This window comes from Mobula hypostoma, chromosome 11 (genome assembly GCF_963921235.1).
Source record: "Mobula hypostoma chromosome 11, sMobHyp1.1, whole genome shotgun sequence".
Lineage (NCBI taxonomy): Eukaryota > Metazoa > Chordata > Chondrichthyes > Myliobatiformes > Myliobatidae > Mobula > Mobula hypostoma.
The window spans coordinates 112,503,653-112,530,294 of record NC_086107.1 but is presented as its reverse complement, the minus strand read 5'-3'; the positions used below and the strand labels follow the sequence as shown (position 1 = coordinate 112,530,294).

At 45.8% G+C, this 26,642-nt stretch overlaps 1 protein-coding gene across 7 annotated transcripts in view; it reads left to right on the top strand.

The window, feature by feature from the left end:
• The window catches only part of LOC134354123 (potassium voltage-gated channel subfamily C member 1-like), a 232,180-nt gene that overhangs the window by 98,431 nt on the left and 107,107 nt on the right, over window positions 1-26,642 (top strand). For all 7 annotated transcript variants that reach the window (XM_063062912.1, XM_063062911.1, XM_063062909.1 and 4 more), the window contains exon 4: window positions 25,800-25,994. In XM_063062912.1, the coding sequence (XP_062918982.1) occupies window positions 25,800-25,994 (195 nt within the window). The remainder of the gene's footprint in view (window positions 1-25,799; window positions 25,995-26,642) is intronic.

Sequence of the window (26,642 nt, the reverse complement as noted above, 5' to 3'; positions counted from 1 at the left end):
CCTGCTACAGGAGAGATTCCATTACACTGGAAAGAGTTTGACGTAGGGAATGGATCTCGTCGCTGATTAAAACTCACATGGCGAACTGTGCATTGTCTGGATTTTTGCCCGCATTGGCTTATAAATGGGACCGAGATCTACACGTCCGTTTACAGAATTGTTTGCAGAACATTATGCTTCTAGGGATTCTCTAGCATACCGCATGTTTGCTTGAGTCTCACTGATGCCCAGTTGAATTTGTGCCCCTTTCGATCTCCGTGGGTAGGGACCAGGGAGAGTTGGTCGTGCCATTTCACAGCCAGTTGATGTTCATGGATGCCTGTGGATAGTTCTCTCCCAGTTTGTCCAACGTAACATTTGCTGCAGTCCCCGGATTGGATTTTGTAGACTACATTGGTCTCGTCCAGTAGCTTGGTTTGCTCTTTAGGTCTGCAGAGTAGTCTCCTCAGCATTGCTGTTGGTGTATGCATGACCAAAATTCTATGTTCTTGGAACTAGAGAATTTCTAGAAGCATGGTTCTCTCCAAACAGTTCTATAAACAGACACTTAGATCTCGATCCCATTTATAAGCCAATGTGGGCAGAATTCCAGACAACGCACAGAGTTGGCCACACAACCAGTCAGCAATGAGACCCCTCTCTAAATCACAACTGAGTTTCTGTAATGACAACCAATCAACTGATTGACTGGAAAGAGCATACAGGAGATGGAAAAGGATGTTGCTTGGACTCGAGGAACTGAGGTATCGAGCAGTTTGGAGCGTTGGAGAAAATGGGGGATCTTGTAGAGGTATATGAAATCATGAGGGGCATAGGTGGGTGAAAGCTCATGGTCTTTTCCCCTAGGGTTTGGGAATTAAAAACTGGAGGGACGGGAGATGCTGGAAATCTTGAGCAACAGACACAAAATGTTCATGTCTCTCCAGAGATCCTGCCTGACTTGCTGAATTCCTCCAGCATTTTGTGCATGTTGCACAAGAACTAGGGGACATAGTTTTCAGTGTGAGGATAGAGGATTAATAGGAACTTTAGGGACAACTTTTTCACATAGACGGTGATGAGTCCGTATATGGAATGAGCTGCCAGAAGAACTGGTTGAGGCAGGTACATTAAGAACATTTCTGAATGATTATTTTGGATAAATGGACAATTACATGGTTAGGAAAAATTTTAGAGGAATGTGGTGCAACGCAAGCAAAATAGACTAACAGCATAGCGGTTAGCGTGACACTATTACAGATTGAGGTGTTGGAGTTCCTCTGTAAGGAGTCTGTGTGTCCTCCCTGCAGAATGTGTGAGTTTCTTCTGGGTACTCAGTTTCCCCCCACAGTCCAGTGACATGCTGGGTAGGTTAACTGGCCATTGTAAATTGTCCTGTGATTAGGTTAGGGTTAAAGTAGGGTTGTCAGGATGGTGCCAGGAGGTGGAAGGGCCTATTCCACACTGTATCTCTAAATAAATAAATAGATAGATAGAAAGATAGATAGATAGGTAGGTAGGTAGATAGATAGATTGATGGATTCAAGCTTCAAAGATTCAAAAAAAACTTTATTGTCATTCTAACCGTACATCAGCTCTGCAGGGCAGAATGAGACAGAGTTTCCCAGGAGCAGTGCAATCATAACATAATAAATACAGCACTAAATAATAAACATAACAATAAATAGTAAAACACAACAGCCACATGTCAGTTAAGATCAAGTTATAAGTGTCCAGTGCAAGTTAAAAGTGTCCAAAGCAGAGTCAGGTAGAGCAGCTATTTAGTAGTCTGACTGCCTGTGGGAGGAAGCTGTTTAGTAGCCTTGTGGTTTTAGTTTTAATGCTCCTGTAACGTCTGCCTGATGGCAGAAGAACAAACAGTTCATGGAGAGGGTGTGAGGGGTCTTTAATGATGTAAATAGGTAGGTTTTGGTCACCAGAGACCGGTTGGGCAGAAGGACCTGTTTCCATTCTGTATGACTCTATGACTCTATCTTAAGTTTACTGAAATAGTGGATCCATTGGTTTTGAACTTTTGGAATATCCTCACAGATTGTAAAGAGCAAATATAAATCCAGTTTTCAAGAAAACATAGAACAAGTAACATAGAACATTACGGTACAGGCCTTTCAGCCCACAATGTTGTACCAACCTTTTAACCTACTCTAAGATCTATGTAAACCTTCCCTCCCAATAGGCCTCCAATTTCTATAATCAATGTGCCTATCTAAGAGTTTTTTAAATGCTTCTAAAGTATCTTCCTTTACCACCACCCCTGGGGCTGGCAGGACGTCCCACATACCCACCACTCTCAGTTTAAAGAATTTTTCCCTAACATCCCCCTTATAATTTCCTCCATTCACCTTACAATTATGCCCCTTGGTATTAGCCATTTCTTCCCTCAGCAAAAGTCTCTGTCTATCCTCTCGATTTATCCACTCCTCTTATCATCTTGTACACCTCTACCAAGTCACCTGTCATCCTCCTTCACTCCTTTAGAGAAAAACCCTAGCTCGCTCAAACTATCCTGTTAGGACATGCCCTCTAATCCAGGCAGCATCCTGGCAAATCTCCTCTGCACCCTCTCTAAAGCTTCCACATCCTCCCTATAATGAGGTGACCAGAACTGAACTCCAAGTGTGGTCTGACCAGAGTCTTATAGAGCTGCAACATTACCTCGAGGCTCTTGAACTCAGTCCCCCGACTAATGAAGGTCAACACACCCTACACCTTCTTAACAACCCTATCAACTTGCATGAGAACTTTTAGGATCAGTGGAAGTTCGAAGTAATAGGTCAGATAGCCTGAGGTAAGCAATTATGCTAGACTCTGCTATTAGAGGCATGGTGGTTGTGGACTTAGAAAATGACAAGGTCATGGTGGCGGCTTAACGTACATTCAGTGGCCACTTTATTAGATATTTAATAAGGTAGCCACTGAGTGTATGTTTGTGGTCTTCTGCTGCTGTAGCCCATCCACTTCAAGGTTCGATGTGTTGTGCATTCAGAGATGCTCTTCCGCACACCACTGTGGTAACACGTGGTTATTTGAGTTACTGTCGCCTTCCTGTCGGCTTGAACCAGTCATTCTCCTTTGACCTCTCTGGCAGTTTCGCCCACAGAACTGCCACTCACTGGCTTTTTTTTTTGCTTTCATGCCGTTCTCTGTAAACTCTAGATATTGCAGTACGTGAAAATTCCAGCACTTTCTGAGATACTCAATCCACCCCATCTGGCACCAGCAATCATTCCACAGTCAAGGTCACTTTGCCTCACCATTCTGATGTTTGGGCTGAACAACAACTGAACCTCTTGACCACATCTGCATGCTTTTATGCATTGAGTTGCTGGCACATGATTGGTTGATTAGATATTTGTGTTAATGAGCTGGTGTACTGACAGTAGATACTGTATATGAATTAGAAAGCTATTTTGAGTAGTTTAAGGTTCCAACTCATAGGGGACATTGGTGGGAGCCTAGACCTATTTGCATTTTTGAAAAATATTTGCTGATTTATCACATAAAATGTTATTACACAAAAATGAGCTTAAGGATTACGTAATATGCATTCAGGACTGGTTAATGGATAGAAGGCACAGTGTGGGACAGACACTGTATCTAATGGAGTGCTGCTAAGACTGGTGATGGGTCTCAGCCTTGCAGCCGATATTGATGACTTCACTGAGGGGGTGAGTGTGATGTGTCTGAGTGGGCTGATGATACAAAGAGGAGCAGATGGGAGAAGGCAAGGAGGCAGCAAAGGTAACGAGACAATGGGTACAAAACAGGGTGAGTGAGTAAAAGTGAGTTGTACAGAGACAGTGCGTACAGACAGGGTGAGTGAGTAAAAGTGAGTTGTTAGTATCATGGCAGCTAGCGTATAGGTCGTGGGAGGCAGCAATTTAGCAAGCTGTGCTACTGGTGATAGGGTGTTCATAGGAGAAGGCACTTCCTCACACAAGGAGGTAGCTACTTTCCAGAGTCAAGAATTGAGTTACCTACTGCAAGATAACCTTGTAGAAAAACAGACAGTCACCACTTTATTAGCTACTGACTGTAGGCTCGTGGTCTTCTGCTGCTGTAGCCCATCCACTTCAAGGTTTGACGTGTTGTGCGTTCAGAGATGCTCTTCTGCACACCACTGTTGTAACACGTGGTTATTTGAGTTACTGTCGCCTTCCTGTCAGCCCTAATCCTAGGTTTTTATGGCTGGGGGTGGTAATGGAATAAATTCCCACTACCGATTAAATTCTCCTAATGAGGTGCATCTCAACTAGTCTCTGACAGCCAAGTCCAGCTCTTGGCCTTCACGAATAACTTAGCTACTAAGCTCAGCAGAACCATTGCGATTGACAGGAGATGGGTCAAAGGCGGGTTCCTGGAGCCCTCGGGCAGATAGGGCTCGTCCGCTGTGGTTGGCAGGTCATCTAGGAGAAGGAAAAACTCTGATCTCAAGCCTCCGCTGCCTTGCGGCTACATCCCCTCGCGAGGAAGGCTTCGGGAGTAAACCCCGAGGAAAAATCCCGACGTTGAGTTGGACACTGACAGGCGACTCCTGCGTAGGTGCCTAACTGCATTGGTCTCTGTCGTTCCTTTGGGTTCATCAGCGGCATGAAGAGGGGGAGCCTACTGCGTGGGCAACAGCTCGCTCTCCATGTCGTACTGGTTTGCATGTACAACGTAGACAACTACTACACAACGTCTAGGGTTGACCCTGACCAAAGGGGGCCCTAGGCGTATACTATGAGCAAGCGAGGGTGCACCAACAGTTAGAAAAGTAGAGAAGGCGAATAGTTTAAAATGACAAGAGGTGGGAGATGCTGGTATTTATTTAGAGATACAACATGTCAACAGGCGCTTCTGGCCCAGCGAGCCCGCGCTGCTCAGTTATACCCTCGTGACAATTAACCTACTAACCCGTATGTCTTTGCAAAGTGGGAGGAAACCAGGGCACCCTGAGGAAATGGCCGCAATCAAGGGGGGAATGTACAAACTCCTGTAATAGCGTTACGCTAACCGCTATGCCGCCATACCGCTGCTAGTTAAAGCACTGCGGCTGTACAGAATCACAGCATGTTAATACTTCAAGGTACAGCAGATGCCGAGAAAGACAAATGGCACGTTAACTTTTACTGCAAGAACGTTGGAGTGCTGGCGTAAAGATATATTGATGGAGTTGATATATGGGTTTGACCTGAGCAAACCTGGATTACAATGTAGAGCTTTGGTCTTTGTGATTAATGAAGGATGTTTAAGGAAGTGTAACAAAGAGTGTGAAGCAAAGATCTCACACCTGAAAGAGAGCGTAACAAAGATCCACTTGACTGATTCCTGGAATGAGGATCAAGCTGGCTGGTTTTATATCCCCTTGAGTGTGGGCGCCATGGTAACGTAGTGGTTAGTGCAACGCTATTAAAGTTTGGGGCCTCAGAGGTCGGAGTTCAAGGAGTCTCTGTACGATCTCCTTGTGGAATGAGTGGGTTTTCTCCCACAGGCTAAAGACATACTGGGTGGGTTAATTGGTCATTGTAAATTGTCCCGTGATTAGGCGAGGGTTAAATCGGGGTTGTCGGGCGATTGCTGGGCAGCACAGCTCGAAGGGCTGGAAGGGCCTATTCCGTGTTGTATCTCTAAACTAAATCAAGTCATTGTTGAATGTGTTGAACACGGAGACGGATAGTGTGTTGGATAGATCCCTCCTATTCATAAACACAAGAAAGTCTGCTGACCCTGGAAATCCAAAGCAACACACACAAAATGCTGGGGGAGATCAGCTGGACAGGCTGCATCTATGGAAATGAATAAACAGTCAACGTTTCGGGCCGAGACCCTCCTTCAGAACTGGAAAGGGAAGGGTTGGGGGGGGCGGATGCTGGAATATAGAGGTGGGGGGAGAGAAAGGAGGCTAGTTGGAAGATAATAGGTGGTAGGTGAAGCCAGGTGAGTGGGAAAGGTCAGGGGCTGGAGAAGAAGGAATCTGCTAGGAGAGGAGAAGGGAAAGGAGTAGGGGACACTGGGGAACTAATAGGCAGGTGAGAAGAAATAAAAGGTCAGAGTGGGGAATAGAGGGCGGGGGGGGAGGTGGGTGAGATTTGTTTACCAGAAGGAGAAAGCGATATTCATGTCATTAGGTTGAAGGCTATCCAGACGGAATATAAGGTGTTGCTCCTTCACCCTGAGGGTGGCCTTATCTTGGCACAAGAGGAGGTCATGGACCGACACATTGGAATGGGAGTAGATGTGTTGATGTCTCTGGTGTATTCGTAACTGCCCTGGAGAAGATGACTTCTTCTGCTGTGGTCATGGGGTGAAGGTGTTCCCATGGTGCTCTCAGATGGAAGGTAATTGGTAATTGGGAAGTGTTTAGTAATTGGTTGGTAATTACTGTCACATGTACCGAGTTACAATGAAAAGCTTGTCTTGCATGCTGTTCATATAGAACAATTCATTACACAGTGCGCTGAAGCAGAACAGAGTGCAAAATAAAGCGTGACAGCTACAGAGAAAGTGCAGTGCAGGTAAACAATAAGGTGCAAGATCATAACGAGGTGGATCGTGAGGTCAAGATTCCATCTTATCATACGAGGAAACTATTTAACAGTGGGATAGAAGCTGTCCTTAAGCCTGGTGGTCCGTGCATTCAGACTTTTGTATCGCTACCTGATGGGAGAGTGGAGAAGAGGGAATGTCTGGTGTGGGTGGGGTCTTTGATAATGCTGGCTCTTTTGCTGAGGTAGTGAGGGGTGTAGACAGACACAATATAAAGGGTCAGATGAAAGGGTAATCTATTTACGTTGTTTCAAAGCGCGAAGTAATTTTTATTATCAAAATACATACACAACCCTGAGATTCGTTTTTCTGTGGGCATACTCAGCAAATCTATAGAACAGTAACCATAACAGATCAATGAGAGATCAACCAGAGTGCAGAAGACAACAAACTGTGCAAATGCAAATTTAATTAAATAGCAATAAATGATGAAAACATGAGATAATGAGATAAAGAATCCTTAGAGTGAGATCATTGGTTGTGGGAACATTTCAATGACGGGGTAAGAGAGTGTAGTTATCCCCTTTTGCTCAAGAGCCTGATGGTTGAGGGGTGGTAACTGTTCTTGAACCTGGTGGTGTGAATCCTGAGGTTCTTGTACCTTCTACCTGATGGCAGCAGCGAGAAGAGAGCATGACCTGGGTGGTGAAGATCTCTGATGATGGATGCTGCTTTCCTGCAACAGCGTTTCATGTAGATGTGCTCAGTGGTTGAGAAGACTTTACCCGTGACGTACTGGGCTGAATCCACTACCTTTTGTCGGATTTGCCATTCAAAGGCATTGGTGTTTCCATACCAGGCTGTGATGCAGCCAATCAATATACTCTCCACTACACATCTGAACAAGTGTGTCAAAGATTTAGACGTCATACCAAATCCCCTCAGACTCCAAGGAAGGAGAGGCACTGCGGTGCTTTCTTCATAATTGCACTTACGTGCTCGACCCAGGACAGGTTCTCTGAAATAGTAAGACTCGGGAATTTAGAGTTGCTAACCCTCTCCACCTCCACTCCTCCAATGGGGACTGGCTCATGGACTTCTGGTTTCCCTCTCCTGAAGTCTATAATCTTTGAGATGTTATAAACAGTGTGGAATAGTCCCTCTCGGCCTTTTGAGTCCTGCTGCCCAGCAATTGCCCAATTTAATCCCAGCCTAATCATGGAACAATTTACAATGTCCAATTAAACTACCAACTGGTACGTCTTTACTGGGCTGTGGGAAGAAACCAGAACACCCAGAGGAAACCCACGTGGTCACGTGGTTACAGGCAGTAGTGGGAATTGAACCCGGGTCGCCTGTACTGTAAAGCGTTGTGCTAACCATACGCTACTGTGCCGTTCCATTGAAGGGAGGCGATTTATTTCCAGGTCAGGCTGGTGTGCGAATGGAAATTGCTGAGTTCTTGTTGACCTTCTCCCTCTGTCCTTTGAGGTTGTCCTGAAGAGGCCTTGATGAGTTGCTTACAGTGAGTTTTGTAGATGAGTGAATGTTTAGCACGGTGAATGGGGAGCCTATCCAAGTGGCTGCTTTGTCTTAGTGTAGAGTTTCCTGAGTTTTGTAGGATCTGCACATCTATGCAAATATAAATTATTTCATTGTACCATTAGAATATTTGATGGGATGGTGTCAGGTGAGTTTTACTCTGAATCTAATATCTGCTGTGTCATTTCCTGGGAGAATTTCAGATAGTATTAGTTTGTTTGAAGTGTTATCACTATTGTTAGTTAAGTAGGTATTGTGAGACTCACAGTTTGCACAGTTCCATTATCCAAGGGGCGGAGTCATAGAAAAGTACAGATCAGAAACAGTCCCTTTGGCCCATCTAGTCCAAGCCAAACCATTTAAACTGCCTACTCCCATCAGCCTGCACACTACATACCTCTACCATCCATGTACCTATCCAAACTTCTCTTAAACGTTGAAATCAAGCTCGCATCCACCACTTGCATTGGCAGCTCGTTCCACACTCTCACCACCCTCTGAGTGAAGAAGTTTCCCCTCATGTTCCTCTTAAACTTTTCACCTTTCACCCTTAACCTATGACCTCAGTGAAAAAAGCCTGCTTGCATTTACCCTATCTCTAGCCCTCGTAATTTTGTTAACCTCTGTCAAATCTCCTTTCAATCTTCTGCATTCCAAAATAAAGTTCTTCAAGGAAGGAAATAAATCTTATATTTATTTATTATTTATTTTTATATTTTTATTTATTTAGAGATACAGCAGGGAAAAGGCCCTTCTGGCCCTTTGAGCCCATCAACTTCAGACATTCCCCAATTTAATCCTAACCTAATCATGGAACAATTTACAATGACCAATTAACCCTACCCGCTACATCTTTGGACTGTGGGAGGAAACCGGGGCACGCGGGGGAAACCCACACATTCCATGGGGAGGATGTACAGAGACTCCTTACAGAGGACGCCGGGATTGAACTCTGAACTCTAATGTCCTGCGCTATAATAGCGTCGCGCTAACCGCCACGCTACAGTGGCGCCCATATCACACAGTATACACACCATCGCATCACATTTCAGTGGTGTTCTATTTTGTTTTCTTTCTTAATTGCGTGTCGCGGGAGGAATGCTCCGGAAACACCTGTGTGGAAAATTTTAATCAGTGGGCCATTTTGAATTTCATTCTGAGTCTGGCCTAATTTTGCCTTCAGACAAAGTAAACCTTCCTAGGAGAGAAGCAATAGAACGTGTCACAACCCGCTGAGACTTGAGCTAATTGACGTTTTTATAAAGATTCTGTTACAGAGTTGTAGTCATAGAGTGCTACAGGACAGAAACAGGGCCTTTGGCCCATCTACTCCCTGCTGAACTGGTTTTCTGTCTCGTCCCATCGACCTGCACCCGAAGCATATCAATTCAAACCCCTCCCATCCATCTATCTATCCAAACTTCTCTTAAAAGAAATCAACTTTGTATCCATCACTTCCACCGGCAGCTCATTCCACGCTCTTACGGCCCTCTGAGTGAAGAACTTGCCACAAAGTCCCCTTAAATATTTCATCTTTAACCCTATGCCTAATGCCTCTGGTTCTAGTCTCACTCAACCTCAGTGGAAAAAACCTGCTTGCATTCAACCAATCTATATACCCTTTGTAATTCTGTATACCTTGGTAAGATCTTGCCTCAGTCTCCTGCGTTCCAGGGCATAGAGTCCTAAACTATTCAACCTTTCTGTGTAATTCAGGTCCTTAAGCCCCGGCAACATCATTGTAATATAGCGCTCCAATATTACAAGGATCTGATTGGACAGCTACAGGATAAATATCTCTTCAGGGGGTGGGAGGGTTGGTCATTGTTATCTCTGGTCGTAACTATTTCTCCGTGTACAACCTTGCAGTTTGCCTGGCAACTTAGAAAACTGCTGCCATCCAAAGAATAGGATGAATGACCATAACACCATAAGACATAGGAGCAGAGTTAGGCCATTGGGCTCATTGAGAATGCTCCGCCATTCCATCATGGCTGATTTATTATCCCTCTCAACCCCATTCTCCTGCCTTCTCCCTGTAACCTTTAACACCCCTGACTAATCAAGAACCTAGTGCTCACCGCTTTAAATGTACCCAGTGGTTTGGCCTCCAGAGCCGTCCGTGGCAGTGAACTCTACACATTCGCCAACATCCCGCTAAAGAAATTCCTCCTCATCTCTGTTCTAAATTGACGTCCTTCTCTTCTGAGGCTGTGCCGCCTGGTCCCAGACTCTCCCACTGTGGGAAACATCCTCTCCACATCCACTGTATCCAGACCTTTCAATATTCCATAGGTTTCAATGAGATCCACCCTCCACCCCCCCATTCTTCTAAACTCCAGCGAGTACAGGCCCAGAGCCATCAAACACTCCTCATATGTTAACCCTTTCATTCCCAGAATCATTCATGTGAACCTCATCTGGACCCTCTCCAATGCCAGCACATCTTTTCTTAGATAGAGCCCCAAAAGTGCTCACAATACTCCGAGTGCAGTCTGACCAATACTTTATAAAGCCTCAGCAATGCACCCTTGCTTTTGTATCCTAGTCCTCTTGAAATGAAGGCATTTGCCTTCCTTACCACCGACTCAACCAGCAAGTTAATGTTTCGGGAATTGTGCGCGAGGACTTCCGAATCCCTTTGTATCTCTGATTTCTAGTTGTCCAGCCTAGTCTACGGTGATAGAAGGTGCTGTCTGTGGTGTGATATGCAGCCCATCGAATCCACACCAACCATTGGCCTACTAACACTTCTCATGCAGTATATTAACTCCTTTTGATTCTCACCACATTCCCATCCATGCCTTCCCCTCCTCCAGATTCTGCCATTCATCAATTCTCAGTGGTCAAGATTCAAGATTCAAGACTCAAATCTATTTATCACACGTTCATCGAAGCGTGCAGTGAAATGTGTCGTTTGCGTTAACAACCAACACACCCGAGGGCGTGCTGGGGGCAGCCCGCAAGTCTCACTGCACTTTCTTGCGCACCGTGCTCAGCTGAGCTACACAGAACACTGCAATCCACAAAACCTGGGGTGCGAGGGGAAACCCGAGCAGCCAGAGGAAAGCCACGTGTCACTGGGAGAGCGTGCAGACTCCACACAGACAGGTCAAGGGGTCAGTGGTTCTTCGAGTTATGCCACTGGTAGAACTTGCATTAGAGTCACAGAGTCCTAGAAAAGTACAGCACAGAAACAGGCCCTTCAGCCCATCTAGTCTGTGCCAACCTATTTAAACTGCCTACTCCTTCGAACTGCACTGGGACCATGGCCCTCCACACCCCTACCATCCATGTACCTATGCAAACTTCTCTTAAGTGTTGAAATTGAGTTTGCATGCACCACGTGCTGGCAGCTCGTTCCACTCTCACATGAACCCTCCAAGTGAAGAAGTTTCCCTTATTGTTCCCCTAAACTTTTCATCTTTCACCTTTCACCTATGACTTCTGGCTGTAGCTTCCCCCCCCCCCCGCCCAACCGCAGTGTAAAAGCCTGCTTATCTACACCCCTCATAATTTTGTATACCTCTATCAAATCTCCCCTCAATCTTCTACATCCAAAGGAATGAAGTCATAACCTATTCAATCTTTTGCATGGGTCTAGCAATCTAGCAAACAGGTGTTCACAGGTGAAGGCACTTCCTCACACAAAGGGGCAACTATAGTGTCAAGAATTGAGTTGCGTCCTGCAAGGTAATTTTGTAGAGAAACACAGTGGCCACTGAGTGTATGTTTGTGGTCTCCTGCTGCTGTAGCCCATCCACTTCAAGGTTCGACGTGTTGTGCATTCAGAGATGCTCTTCTGCACACCACCATTGTAACGTGTGGTTATTTGAGTTACTGTCACCTTCCTGTCAGTTTGAACCAGTCTGGCCATTCTCCTCTGATCTCTCTCATTAAAAAGGCATTTTCGCCCACAGAACTGCCTCTCACTGGATTTTTATTTGTTTTTCACACCATTCTCTGTAAACTCTAGAGACTGTTGTGCGTGAAAATCCCAGGAGATCAGCAGTTTCTGAAATACTCAAACCAACCTGTCTGGCACCAACTATCATTCCATTGTCAAGGTCACTTAGATCACATTTCTTCCCCATTCTGATGTTTGGTCTGAACAACAATTGAACCTCTTGACCACATCTGCATGCTTTTATGCATTGGCTGATTAGATATTTCCAATAACAAGCTGGTGTACAGGTGTACCTAATAAAATGGCCACTGATGGGTGAGTGCCAGAAATTTTCTAAAGAATTCCTCACACCTGGATCCTCTCAACGTATGGCTGTAGCCACTGGTAACCCACACTCAGAGGGCAAAGATTAGCACAGAGCCCTCGGTTGGGTCAATGTGTCTCCCGGTTTAGATGGATGACCAGGCAGGTTGGCTGGATTCTCTCCAGTTGGAGAAGGACGTGGTGCAACATAATGGTGAAAATATTATCAGCGCTTGTTGTCTAATCTTGGCTGTATGGAAGCATAGACTGCTTCAGGCACTGCCTAAATCCCAACTTCTTTATAATGAGGCACGAGAGATTCTGAAGATGCCGGAAACCTTGAGCAACGTACTCAAGATGCTGGAGGAACTCAGCATGTCAGGCAGCATCTACGGAGAGGAATAAACCGTTGACACTTTGGACCAAGACTCTTCAATAGGACCCTTCATCAGTCCTTCAAAGGGCCAGTGAAGGTTAAAACAGTCATTGCTTATTAGGAAATCCTTGATGTTTGGTCATTGCCTCCATTTACTTAGAGTTGTCACTGGTTTCTGTTGTCACGAGAATAGAGTCACTGGAGAGACTTAGCTGGCTCAGTAATTGCCCACAGTACTTGGATGAGTGGTAGATCCAGCGAGTAGATGACGGGAAGGTATGGGTCATAAATGAAGGGGTTTGTGTCAATGGGTGCTTCATGGTTGTATGGACTGCATGGGTCTTTTTCCATATTTTATAACAGTGGATATGACCATTCACTAAAGGGTGAGCAGAGGTTTGATTGCTTAATGTGGGATTGCATGGTGCTTTACCTCTTTAGCAGGTGAGCTCATTTTTATTTAGCCCCGACACTGTTCCTGAGATGACCTTCCAAACTTATCTTTGTACTGGGCTAGGTGGGGGTGGGGGTGGGGGGGGGGCACAGTTGCCTGTTTTCACAGCGTCTGACACCTACCCCTCAAAGTGAAAAATGGCGTTGGCTTTGTTCCAGTCGTAAAAGTCAATGATGTCAAACCTCAAACACGAGGAATTCTGCAGATGCTGGAAATTCAAGCAACGCACATCAAAGTTGCTGGTGAACGCTGCCTGGCCTGCTGCGTTCACCAGCAACTTTGATGTGTGTTGCTTGATGTCAAACCTGGCCACCTACCACCTCCCTACAGTCTTCTCAGAGTTGATAAAAGTATCAAACAGCAATTTCTCACCACTAACTTGCTGGTGGATGTTCAGACTGCTTGATACCAGGCCTCGTTTAAAGACTTGGACAGCTGCTTTCCAGGGGTGACCTGCATGGTAGCATAATGGTTAGCGTAACGCTATACGGTACCAGCGACCCGGGTTCAAATCCTGCCTCTGCCTGAAAGGAGTTTGGATGTTCTCCCTGTGACCATGTGGGTTTCCCCCTACATTCTAAAGCTGTGCAGTTAGGGTTGTAAGGCGTGGGCATGCAACGTTGGTGCCAGAAGTGTGGCATCACTGTGGGCTACTCCTGCGCTCAGACCATCTTGGTCCTTGATGCAAACAATGCATTTCACAATATGTTTTGATGTACATCCTCTAAGAGAACCTCGTCATTGGGTTTGGAGGCTTGCGCACCTCAATGATCCAGAGAGCTATGCTGGCTAGAGTCAGGGCCTTGTGCTTTGAGTCTTGGTAGGGTCACCCAAGCCAAACAGGTCAAAGGGTAGAGGTCAGACTAAGAGTGGTCCACCGGTCCTCCAGGTTCAGGGTCTCAGCTCAGCTAAAAACCCTGAGTGGTCAAAAAACAAAATTGTTTTGGAAATATCATTGAAGAATCCTTCTAAATCTGAGTGCGATGGTATTCCTGAGTCTCCACCCGGGACTTGGATGACTGACAGTAGTGAGGACCGAGAGGAAGGTACTGACTTGATGAAGTAAGCCCTGAACACTGCCAAGAACAAGACCAAATTTGGACAAGGACAGACAGAAGGGGAGGACCTTCACTGCTGCCAGTACCAGTGGTGTAATGGGCAGTAAGTTTGATATATTTGTGACAAATAAATTTAATTTTCATCTTTTATTTTATAAAAAGCCCACTTTTAGCTGAATGCATCATTAAAGTGACTCACCAAATCTAAATCAGAGGAATCAAGGCTGTCTTATCTCAAGGACTAGCTGGAAAATGGGCTGAAAAATGGCAGATGGGATTTAATGCAGACAAGTGTGAGGTGTTGCACTTTGGGAGGGCAAACCAGGGCAGGTCTTACCTAGTAAGTGGTAAGGCGCTGAGGAGTGTGGTAGAACAGAAGGATCTGGGAATACTGATCCATAGTTCATTGACAGTGGTGTTATAAGGAGGTAAAAAAAAGGTAAAGTTCCTCCCCACGCCTTGTTTGGCGTATCAACTGGCAACTTTGCCTTTTCATTGTTTTTGTCTGTTTTACGAGGCCGAGTTGCTAGTTTGTCACTCAACTCAGCACAGATGGAAGACATGAAAGGGGCCGGCTGGATTCAAACCCATGACCACTCACTCCAAAGTCCGGTGCAGATGCCACTACACCACCAGTCTTAGGTAGATAGGGTCACAAACAGAACTTTTGGCACATTGGCCTTCATAAGTCAAAGTACAGGAATTGGGAAGTCATGTTGCAATTATATAAGACTTTGGTGAGGTCTAATTTGAAGTACTGTGTGCAGTTCTGTTCGTCTACCTACAGGAAAGACATCAATAGGATTGAAGGGGTGCAGAGAAATTTACAAGGATGTTGCAAGGAACTGAGGATCTGAGTTATGAGGGGTGATTGATAAGTTCGTGGCCTAAGGTAGAAGGAGTCAATTTTAGAAAACCTAGCACATTTATTTTTCCTACATTTGCACACTTAGTCCAGCGGTCGTGGAGCATACGGATCCCTTCTTTGTAGAAGTCGGTGTCTTGGACCTCCAGAAGTGGTCCACAGCAGGGGTGATTGATAAGTTTGTGGCCTAGGGTAGAAGGCGATGAGTTATTAACTTCAAACTTCCTGCACTATCACTCAAAGAGTAGAACTGCACGTGCATGTAACGAGAGTGGTATAACTCATCTCCTTCCACTTTAGGCCACAAACTTATCAATCACTCCTGCTGTGGACCACCTGGAGGTCCAAGACGCTCTCGTTACATGCACGTGCAGTTCTACTCTTTGAGTGATAATGCAGGAAGTTTGAAGTTATTAACTCATCGCCTTCTACCTTAGGCTACGCACTTATCAATCACCCCTGCTGTGGACCACTTCTACAAAGAAGGGATCCGTATGCTCCACGACCGCTGGACTAAGTGTGTACACGTAGGAGAGGACTATGTTGAAAAATAAATGTGCTAAGTTTTCTAAAATTGACTCCTTCTACCTCAGGCCATGAACTTATCAATCACCCCTTGTATATGGAAAAGTTGAATAGATTCGGACTTTGTTTCCCAAAATGTAGGAGAATGAGGGGATGTTTGATAGAGGCATATAAAATTATGAGTGATATAGATAGGGTAAACGCAAGCAGGCTTTTTCCACTGAGGTAGGGTGAGACTAGAACTAGAGGTCATGGGTTAAGGGTGAAAGGTGAAATATTTAAGGGGAACATTGGGGGGGATTCTTCACTCAAGTGGTGGTGAGAGTGTGGGACGAGCTGCCAGCAGAAGTGAGGTATGGGGATTTGATTTCAATATTTAATAGAAATTTGGATAAGTACATGGATGGGAGAGGTATGGAGGGTTATGGTCTGAGTGCAGGTCAATGGAACTAGCACTGTTTAGATGGGCTGAAGAGCCTGTTTCTGTGCCTGATGATTCTATAACTCTGTGACTGGATGTTTGTATTGTTTAGAAATCAATTAAATCAACCCCAGGGCATCACAACAGGAGCTCCTTAGGGAAGCAAAGTGTTATTAAGGACTTTGCATTGGAACAATGCCCAAATACATCCTTAACCTATGGGGTGGATAGTCATGCATAATTATGCAAGTGTCCTTGGGCAGTGTTCCAGGCTGCCGCTTTGTCTCAAGGTCAAGTAGACTCTTCTCTCATGATAACACAGTGTTCAGCTGCCTTCTCATCTCCCTGTTGGAGATCAGAAACAAAACGCAGGAATTGCCCAGCAGGTCAGGCAGCATCTGCAGAGGGAGAAACAAAGTTTCTTTTTAGGTTAATATGGTTTCATCAGATGTGGGAAAAGTAGAAGTTACCCATAAACAAGTCAAGCGATGGGAAGAGTTGGACACGGGGGTGGCGGGGGGGGGGGTGGTAGAAGCTACCTGAAGGAAGATTCCCAGTGCCTTTAAACCATTGAAATGTTCCCAGTATTTTGTTTACGATTTTCAGCATCTGCAAAGTTTTCCTTTCCTATAAGCATTGTTCTGGACTCTATGGTGACTGGGCACTGGTTTTTACAGAGATCTGCAAGGAGCTTAGACACAGTCCTGATGAATGGTCTCGGCCTGAAATGTTGACTGTTCATTTCCCTCCATAAATGCTGCCTGACCTGCTGAGTTCCTGCTGCACTTTGTGTGTTACTCTGTTGTAGTTACACCTTGGACTTATAAAGCACCTTTACTGTAAGATAGACCATGTGGCCTCAGCAAATTCTGACACCGCCACATGAAGCAGTAAAGACCAGGGCCATGAAATTTTAAGGGGTCAGTTATGAAGGAGAGGTGGATAGCTGGAGGCGTTTAAAGTTCAAAGTGTCAAAGTGCATTTATTATCAAACTATGTACAGTATCTACAACTTTGAGGTTCATCTTCTTGCAGGCAGCCACAAAATAAAGAAACACAATAGAATCAATGAGAAAAACCTCACACAACAAAGACCATCAAACACCCAGTGTGGTTGACACCCAAAAAAATGTACCAATCATGCAAACAATAAAATAAGCATACAAATAACAGACAGAATGTGGGCTGCAGAATTGCCGAAAGTGAGCCCACAGCCATGAAGCCTGTTCAATGTCAAGGCCAGTGCCGATGTTGTAGGCCTCAGCCACAGAGGGTTAGTGAGGCATTTGTCAAGCTTAGGGCCACTAGTGTGGAGTGATTAAATTTCAGGATATCAAGAGGAATTTGAGAGGGAGCAGAAATCTTGGAGGGCTATATTGTTCAAAAACTGCAAGGTAATGCTGTAGCTCTATAAGACACGTCAGGCCGCACGTGGAAAATTGTGTTCAGTTCTGGTCACCTCCTTAGAGGAAGGATCAGTGGAAGCTTTAGAGAGGATGCGGAAGAGATTTACCAGGATTAGAGATTACGAGGATAGGTTGAGCGAGCTAGGGCTTTTCTCTTTGGAGTGAGAGGTGACTTGATAGAGGTGTACAAGATGATAAGAATTCGAGCGGAGAGTTGGCGACTCTCTCCCAGGGTGGAAATGACTAATATAAGATGGCAGAACTCTAAGGTGTTTGGCGGGAAGTATAGGGGGGTGTCAGAAGTAGTATTATATACAGAGAGTAGGGCTGTGTGGAACGCACTGCCAGGGGTGGTGGTAGAGGGAGATACATTAGGCACATTTAAGAGACTCTTAGTTAGGGACATGGATGAGAGAAAAATAGAGGGAAGGGTTAGGTTAGAAGCTGGGCCAAAGGGTGTGTACTGTGCTGTAGTGTTCTGTGTTCTGTGTTCTCCGTTCTATAGTAGATTGGGATGCAAATATATAGCAAGGAGGGAGATTATGTAAAGATTCAAAGAGAAGAAAGAGTATTTTGCAAAGTTCAAAAGTTCAAAATAAACTTTATTCTCATATATGTCACCATATACAACCTGAGATTCATTTTCTTGTGGTCATACTCAATAAATCCATAATAGAATCAATGAAAGACCGCACCAACTTGGGTGTTCAACTACAGTGCAAAAAAAATACAAACTGTGCAAATACAAAAAGAAATAATGAAAATAAATAAATAAGTAACAAATATCAAGAACATGAGATGACGGGTCCTTGAAAGTGAGTCCATAGGTTGTGGGAACAGTTCAGTGATGGGGCAAGTGAAGTTGAGTGAGGTTATCCCCTCTGGTTCAAGAGCCTGATGGTTGAGGGGTAATAACTGATCCTGAACATAGAAACATAGAAACATAGAAAATAGGTGCAGGAGTAGGCCATTCGGCCCTTCGAGCCTGCACCGCCATTTATTATGATCATGGCTGATCATCCAACTCAGAACCCTGTACCAGCCTTCCCTCCATACCCCCTGATCCCTTTAGCCACAAGGGCCATATCTAACTCCCTCTTAAATATAACCAATGAACTGGCCTCAACTGTTTCCTGTGGCAGAGAATTCCACAGATTCACCACTCTCTGTGTGAAGAAGTTTTTCCTCATCTCGGTCCTAAAAGGCTTCCCCTTTATCCTCAAACTGTGACCCCTCGTTCTGGACTTCCCCAACATCGGGAACAATCTTCCTGCATCTAGCCTGTCCAATCCCTTTATGATTTTATACGTTTCAATCAGATCCCCCCTCAACCTTCTAAATTCCAACGAGTATAAGCCCAGTTCATCCAGTCTTTCATCATATGAAAGTCCTGCCATCCCAGGAATCAATCTGGTGAACCTTCTTTGTACTCCCTCTATGGCAAGGATGTCTTTCCTCAGATTAGGGGACCAAAACTGCACACAATACTCCAGGTGTGGTCTCACCAAGGCCTTGTACAACTGCAGTTGTACAACTGTACCTGCTCCTGTACTCGAATCCTCTTGCTATAAATGCCAGCATACCATTCGCCTTTTTCACCGCCTGCTGTACCTGCATGCCTACTTTCAATGACTGGTGTATAATGACACCCAGGTCTCGTTGCACCTCCCCTTTTTCTAATCGGCCACCATTCAGATAATAATCTGTTTTCCTGTTTTTGCCACCAAAGTGGATAACTTCACATTTATTCACATTAAATTGCATCTGCCATGAATTTGCCCACTCACCCAACCTATCCAAGTCACCCTGCATCCTCTTAGCATCCTCCTCACAACCTGGTGGTGTGAGTCCTGAGGCTCCTGTTCCTTCTTCCTGATTTCCGCAACAGGAAGAGAGCATGGCCTGAGTGATGGGTGTTCCGGATGATGGATGCTGCTTTCCTGCGACAGCGCTCCGTGTAGACGTGCTCAATGGTTGTGAGAGCTCTACACGTGACCGACTGGGCCGCACCCACTACTTTTTGTAGGATCTTCCATTCAAGGACTCTGGTGTTTCCGTATCAGGCTGTGACGCAACCTTGCCTATATATAATTAGCTCCTTGGTCTTGCTGACACTGAGTGAGAGGTTGTAGTTGTTTCACCATTGACTCAAATTTTCAATATCACTCCTGTATGCTGGTTCATCACCACCTTTCATTCAGTCTATGAATGTGGTGTTATCGACAAAGTTAAATGTGGCATTGGAGCTGTGCTTAGCCACACAGTCATAAGTGTAAAGCAAGAAGATCACCTTGTGATGCACCTGTACCATTGGAAATCATAGAGGAGATGTTGTCGCCAATCCGAACTGACTGTGGTCTGCAAGTGAGGAAATCAAGGATCCAATTGCACATGGAGGCATTCAAGGGTTAAGTCTTGAGGCTTATTGATTAGTTTTGAAGACATGATGGTATTGAATGCCAAGATATAGCTTACTGCTACACTTTTAAATTTTTAATTTTTTTCAATTTTTAAACTGAAGCAATGATTATATTGGGGAACCGTTACAAGTTAGTGACCGCAAGAGTGATCGCAGACTGGGTCTAAGCGTGAGGAGGAACCTGGGGCAACAGAATTTGGTGGAGGCACAGGAGGCTGCACGTGCTGGATTCTGGAGGAGGAAAAGACCTCCTAGAGGAAATCCATGGGTTGAGAGGCAACATAATGTTGACCTTCCCTCACCACCCCCACCCCCTGTCAGGAAATGTAGAGGAGGCTTAACCCATTAACAGAGCTGTGGAGCTAATTCAGTGGTAAATGATAACTTTAATAATGGACCGCAAAATAACAAGCCACAAGGAGCCACAAAATAAGAGCGAACAGAAACTAATCAAAACAGACATTTGCTGCTCCACTGCGAAGCCTCTTTGAGAGATGGCTACCCTGAAGAAGTTCAATTCTTCCTTCAACGGAAGTTCAGTGAGACCCTCTCTCTCTGCTCCCCCTCTGTGATTATTTTGGCACCTTGTCCCTTCCTCTGCAGTCCTGAAGAAGGGTCTTGGCCTGAAACATCAACTGTTTTGGTCCCCTAATCTGAGGAAAGACATCTTTGCCATAGAGGGAGTACAAAGAAGGTTCACCAGATTGATTCCTGGGATGGCAGGACTTTCATATGAAGAAAGACTGGATGAACTGGGCTTGTACTCGTTGGAATTTAGAAGATTGAGGGGGGATCTGATTGAAACGTATAAAATCATAAAGGGATTGGACAGGCTAGATGCAGGAAGATTGTTCCCGATGTTGGGGAAGTCCAGAACGAGGGGTCACAGTTTGAGGATAAAGGGGAAGCCTTTTAGGACCGAGATTAGGAAAAACTTCTTCACACAGAGAGTGGTGAATCTGTGGAATTCTCTGCCACAGGAAACTGTTGAGGCCAGTTCATTGGCTATATTTAAGAGGGAGTTAGATATAGCCCTTGTGGCTACGGGGGTCAGGGGGTATGGAGGGAAGGCTGGGGCGGGGTTCTGAGTTGGATGATCAGCCATGATCATAATAAATGGCGGTGCAGGCTCGAAGGGCCGAATGGCCTACTCCTGCACCTATTTTCTATGTTTCTATGTTTCTATGTTTATTTATTTCCAAAGACGCTGCGTGACCTGCTGAGTTCCTCCAGCACTTGTGTGTTGCTCTGGTTTTGCAGCATCCGCGGGATCTCTTGTGTTTAAGGTAAACTTTAGGCAGGGAGAGTGAAGGTTAGGAGCAACTGGTTGAGGCCAGCCAGTTCAATGAGTGAACAAGGACAGTGGATGAGAACTGGGTTTAAATAGGCTGCAGGTGATGAGTCTGGCATGAGCGGCAGGTGAAATCTATTCTCTGGGAGGAGACTGGGACGCGCCTGCACGTTCAGGCTGGGAAGTGCCAGGGGGAGCAGGTCTGACACTCACCAAAGATGCTGCTCGACCCGCTGGGTTCCTCCCGCAGCTTAACTGTGCAACTTGGCAGTGTGGGAATTAGCGCACTTCTCACAGCACCAGTGCACCCATTTGGGTTCAGTTCCCACTGCTGTTTGTAGTGAGTTTGTCCGTCCATTTCCCTCCCACATTCCAAAGATGTACGAAGTAAGTTGTGGGCATGCTATGTTGGCGCAAGAAGTGCGGTGCCACTTACAGGCTGCTCCCAGTATGTCCTCAGACTATGTTGGTTGTTGACGCAAAGCAACACATTTCTCTGTATGTTTTGATGTTCATTCACTATGTGCCTTGTTGTATGACGTGAGCGATCACAGTCTCTCCATGACCATGATTGTTCTTGGCAAATTTTTCTACAGAAGTGCTTTGCCATTGCTTTCTCCTGGGCAGTGCCTTTGCAAGATGGGTGACCCCAGCCATTATCAATACTCCTCAGAGGTTGTCCGCCTGGTGTTAGTGGTGTTAGTGGTGCACCAGCTGCTCATACGATCATCCACCACCTGTTCCCATGGCTTCGCGTGACCCTGCTTGGGGTTGGGAGGGAGGCTAAGCGGGTGCTGCACCTTGCCAAGGGTGCCCTGCAGGCTAGTGGAGGGAAGGAGCACCTCACACCTCCTTTGGTAGAGACGTATCAGAGTCAGAATCAGGTTTAATATCACCAGCATATGTCACGAAATTTGTTAACTTTTCGGTAGCAGTGCTATGCAGTGCACGATAATATAGAAAAAAAAACTGTGAATTACCGTAAGTATATATATATAAAATAGTTAAATTAAATAAGTAGTACAAAACAGAAATAAAAAGGTAGTGAGGTAGTGTTCATGGGTTCAATGTCCAATCAGAAATTGGATGGCAGAGGGGAAGAAGCTGTTCCTGAATCATTGAGTGTGTGCCTTCAGGCTCCTGTACCTCCTCCCTGATGTTGGTAATGAAAAGATGTCCATGTCCTGGCTGATGGGGGTCATTAATAATGGATGCCGCCTTTCTGCGCATTGCTCCTTGAAGGTGTCCTCAACAGTAGGGAGCTGACTAATTTTACAACTTCCTGTAGCTTCTTTTGATCCTGCGCAGCGCCACTAACACCCCCACCCCCGAGACTGGTGAGGCAGCCAGTTAGAATGCTCTCCACAGTATATCTGTAAAGACTAAAGGTTCGAAAGGCATGGATGAAGTTTGCAACAACAGGGGAGACGGAGTCATTTTTATAGATATGGCAATAGGTGACTTCACCGTTGCAGAGCACCTGAAAAGGAAATTCAAATACAACATCAAGATTATGAAATGTAAACACGAGGAATTCTGCAGATGCTGGAAATTCAAGCAACACACATCAAATTTGCTGGTGAACGCAGCAGGCCAGGCAGCATCTCTAGGAAGAGGTACAGTCGACGTTTCAGGCCGAGACCCTTCGTCAGGACGTCGACTGTACCTCTTCCTAGAGATGCTGCCAGGTCTGCTGTGTTCACCAGCAAATTTGATGTGTGTTGATCAAGATTATGAGCTGTCCGATTCATCTGAAAGTAATTGTTGGGTAGTCGATGGTTGTACTGAAGGCTTTGGCTGTGGTCAGCCACATACACAGCACAGTTCCCAGTGGGCCTGCACCACCCTATTTCACCCAGGTGACGAATTAACCTACTAACCCGTACTCCTTAGGAATGTAGGAGTAAACTGGAGGAATTACACATGGTCACAGGAAGAACGTACAAACTCCTTACAGGCAGCGGCAGGAATTGAACCTGCATCGCGGGTGTTACGCTAATAATTTGGCTTGGACATTTCAGTAAATACTTTTAACTTTATTTGTCACACGTACATCAAAACAGACAGTGAAATGTATCGTTAGCATCAAATCAAATGTGCTGGGGGCAGCCTGCAAGGGTCACCAAGCTTCCGGCGCCAGCGTGGCGTGCCCACAACTTACTAACCCTGACCGTACGCCTTTGCACTGTGGGAGGAAATCGGAGCACCCGGAGCAACCCCACGCGGTCACGGGGAGAAAATACAAACTCCTTACAGGCAGTGGCGGGAATTGAACCCGGGTCAGTGATTGCTGGTGTTGTACGCTGCTGTATCACCCATGTATAGTGTAAGGCCATAGAGTTATGGGGTCATCCAGCATGAAAGCAGGCCTTTCAGCCCATCATCCACCACCAAGCCCCCATTGATACTATCCCCATTCTTCTCCCCACATGCTGACAACTGCTCCCAGATTCTAACTCTCACCTACACACCTGGGGAAATCACAGTGTCAAGTTCAGGCAGAAACCAGAGCACCCAGAGGAAACCCATACAATAACAAGGGGAAGCATGCAGACTCCACAAGAGACAGCGCCCACGGTCAGAATTGAACCTGGTTCACTGGAGCTGACAGGCGGTGACTCTTACCAGCCGCCCCACTGTCCCACCCTCTTCTGTCGAACGGAGCTGCAAGTAGGAGTTTCCAGTTCTAATCCGTGCTCCTCTTATGATTCATATCTCCACTCTACATTTCTGATGAAAACTTCAACAGCTCCTTTTTGCACCTTCCGCATAATCTCACCATTCTCATAAAAGGAAATTTGCCTCTGATCCATAAGACCATGACGTGTTGGAGCAGAGTTCAGGCCATTTGGCCCATTGAGTCTGCTCCGCCTTCCCGTGATTTATCATCCCTCCCAACTCCATTCTCCTGTCTTAGAAACATAGAAACATAGAAAATAGGTGCAGGAGTAGGCCATTCGGCCCTTCGAGCCTGCACCGCCATTTATTATGATCATGGCTGATCATCCAACTCAGAACCCAGCCTTCCCTCCATACCCCCTGACCCCTGTAGCCACAAGGGCCATATCTAACTTCCTTTTAAACATAGCTAATGAACTGGCCTCAACAGTTTGCTGTGGCAGAGAATTCCACAGATTCACCACTCTCTGTGTGAAGAAGTTTTTCCTAACCTCGGTCCTAAAAGGCTTCCCCTCTATCCTCAAACTGTGACCCCTCGTTCTAGACCTCCCCAACATCGGGAACAATCTTCCCGCATCTAGCCTGTCCAATCCCTTTAGGATCTTATACGTTTCAATCAGATCCCCCCTCAATCTTCTAAATTCCAACGAGTACAAGCCCAGTTCATCCAGTCTTTCTTCATATGAAAGACCTGCCATCCCAGGAATCAATCTGGTGAACCTTCTTTGTACTCCCTCTATGGCAAAGATGTCTTTCCTCAGATTAGGGGACCAAAACTGCACACAATACTCCAGGTGTGGTCTCACCAAGGCCTTGTACAACTGCAGTAGTACCTCCCTGCTCCTGTACTCGAATCCTCTTGCTATAAATGCCAGCATACCGTTCGCCTTTTTCACCATAACCTTTGATGGCCTGACTAGTCAAGAACCTATCAACCTTTGCTTTAAATACACCCAACGACTTGGCCTCCACAGCTCTGTATGACAATGAATTACACAGATTCATGATCCTCTAGCTAAAGAAATTCCTCATCGTCTGTGTTCTAAAGGGAGGCCTTTCTATTCTATTCAGAGGCAGTGCCCTCTGGTCTTAGATTCCCTCTCTTTAAGAAACATCCTCTCCGCGTCACTTTATCCAGGCCGTTCAATATTCGATAAGGTTTCATTGATGAGGGGAAAAAGGATCAGCCATGATTGAATATCGGAGCAGACTCGATGGGCTAAATGGCCCAATTCTGCTCCTATGTCTTATGGTCTATCTCCCCTTGTTCTTCTAAACTCCAGTAGCAGAAGAACCCTGTACTATGGTCCTTCCCACCAAGTCTTTGTGGTGGCTTCACCCTCAGCACAAACTCCTTCAGCCTGGAAAACACCAGTCGGTAGCATTCCTCTAGAATTTAATGCCTGGCATCAATAAATTAAATCCTTCAATTGGTGTCCATGACCCATTTATAAGCATTAGGAATTGACTTGCTTTGTTACCCTTTCACCTTTAAGGATCTGGGATGGAGGACATTGAGGTCCTTGGGGTTATCTGCAGTCTGTTTCTGAGGGCCTGTTTGGCGAGTCTAACCAATAACCTGCCTATGTGTGTTCTTTCTCTTTCTGTGTGTGTGTGTGTGTGTGTGTGTGTGTGTGTGTGTGTCTGTGTGTGCGTGTGTGTGTCTGTGCGTCCGTGTGTATGTGTGTGCGTGTGTGTGTGTGTGTGTGCGTGTGTGTGTGTGTGTGTGTGTTTGTGTGTGTGTGTGTGTGTGTCTGTGTGTGCGTGTGTGTGTGTGTGTGTGTGTGTGTGTGTGTGTGTGTGTGTGTGTGTCTGTGTGTGCGTGTGTGTGTGTGTGTGTGTGTGTGTGTTTGTGTGTGTGTGTCTGTGTGTGCGTGTGTGTGTCTGTGCGTGCGTGTGTATGTGTGTGCGTGTGTGTGTGTCTGTGTGTGCGTGTGTATGTGTGTGCGTGTGTGTGTGTCTGTGTGTGCGTGTGTATGTGTGTGCGTGTGTGTGTGTCTGTGTGTGCGTGTGTGTGTGTGTGTGTGTGTGTGTGTGTGTGTGTGTGTGTGTGTGTGTGTATGTGTGTGCGTGTGTGTGTGTAAGATCCCAAGCAGAACGGGGACGCCGCCAATGCTGCTTTGGCCAATGAGGATTGTCCTACCATTGACCAGGCCCTGTCGCCAGAGGAGAACCAGCCGGTCACGCCTGGAGGAAGGGAGAGGTACGCCCGGGACAGAGCCTGCTTCCTGTTGACCACCGGAGACTTTGAACACTCGTCTGACGGAAGTATCCGCAAAGGTACCACATGACGTCCCTCCAGCCCAAACAGAAGCGGGATGCAAGCAGGTCCATAGTCTGAGTACAGATTGGCGGGAGGGGAGTGGATGGGTGGAATGCGATGGCGTTCTTTGGTTGACCTCCACTGGGTCCTTGAGATGATCTGCAAGGTGGGGGGAGGAATTTCCTTACTAAGATTTAACACTCAGCAATTCTCCATGGGATAATGTTTCTAAGTGGTTACAGTTTCCAGAGTAATAATGTGGAACAAAATCTATCTCAGGCTGAATTGGTTTTCATAAGAAAATGTCTAGAATTTAATATCTGGTCCCAGTAAATTGAATACGGCAGATTGGTGTCTACGAGCCAACACTTGTCCCTTTTAACCTGGCCTCCTTCTTCAGATTCCCACCCTGAAAATTGTTAATCGCCCTCTTAAGCTGATGTACTGGTCACCTGGATGGGAACTGGGAATGAGTCCACCTCACGAGGATAAATGATGAGGGCAGATAAAGGCTAAGGCCCAAGCTTAGAGGAAACCTCATCATCCCCTCTTTTGTCGCACTTCATCATTCCCACAGCAAGTGAACTGGGCTTGGCTCGGCCTACCCTGAAAATGGAGGAATCCTGCTCCCCTTCCCACACTTCCCCATGGGGCAGGTTAACCTG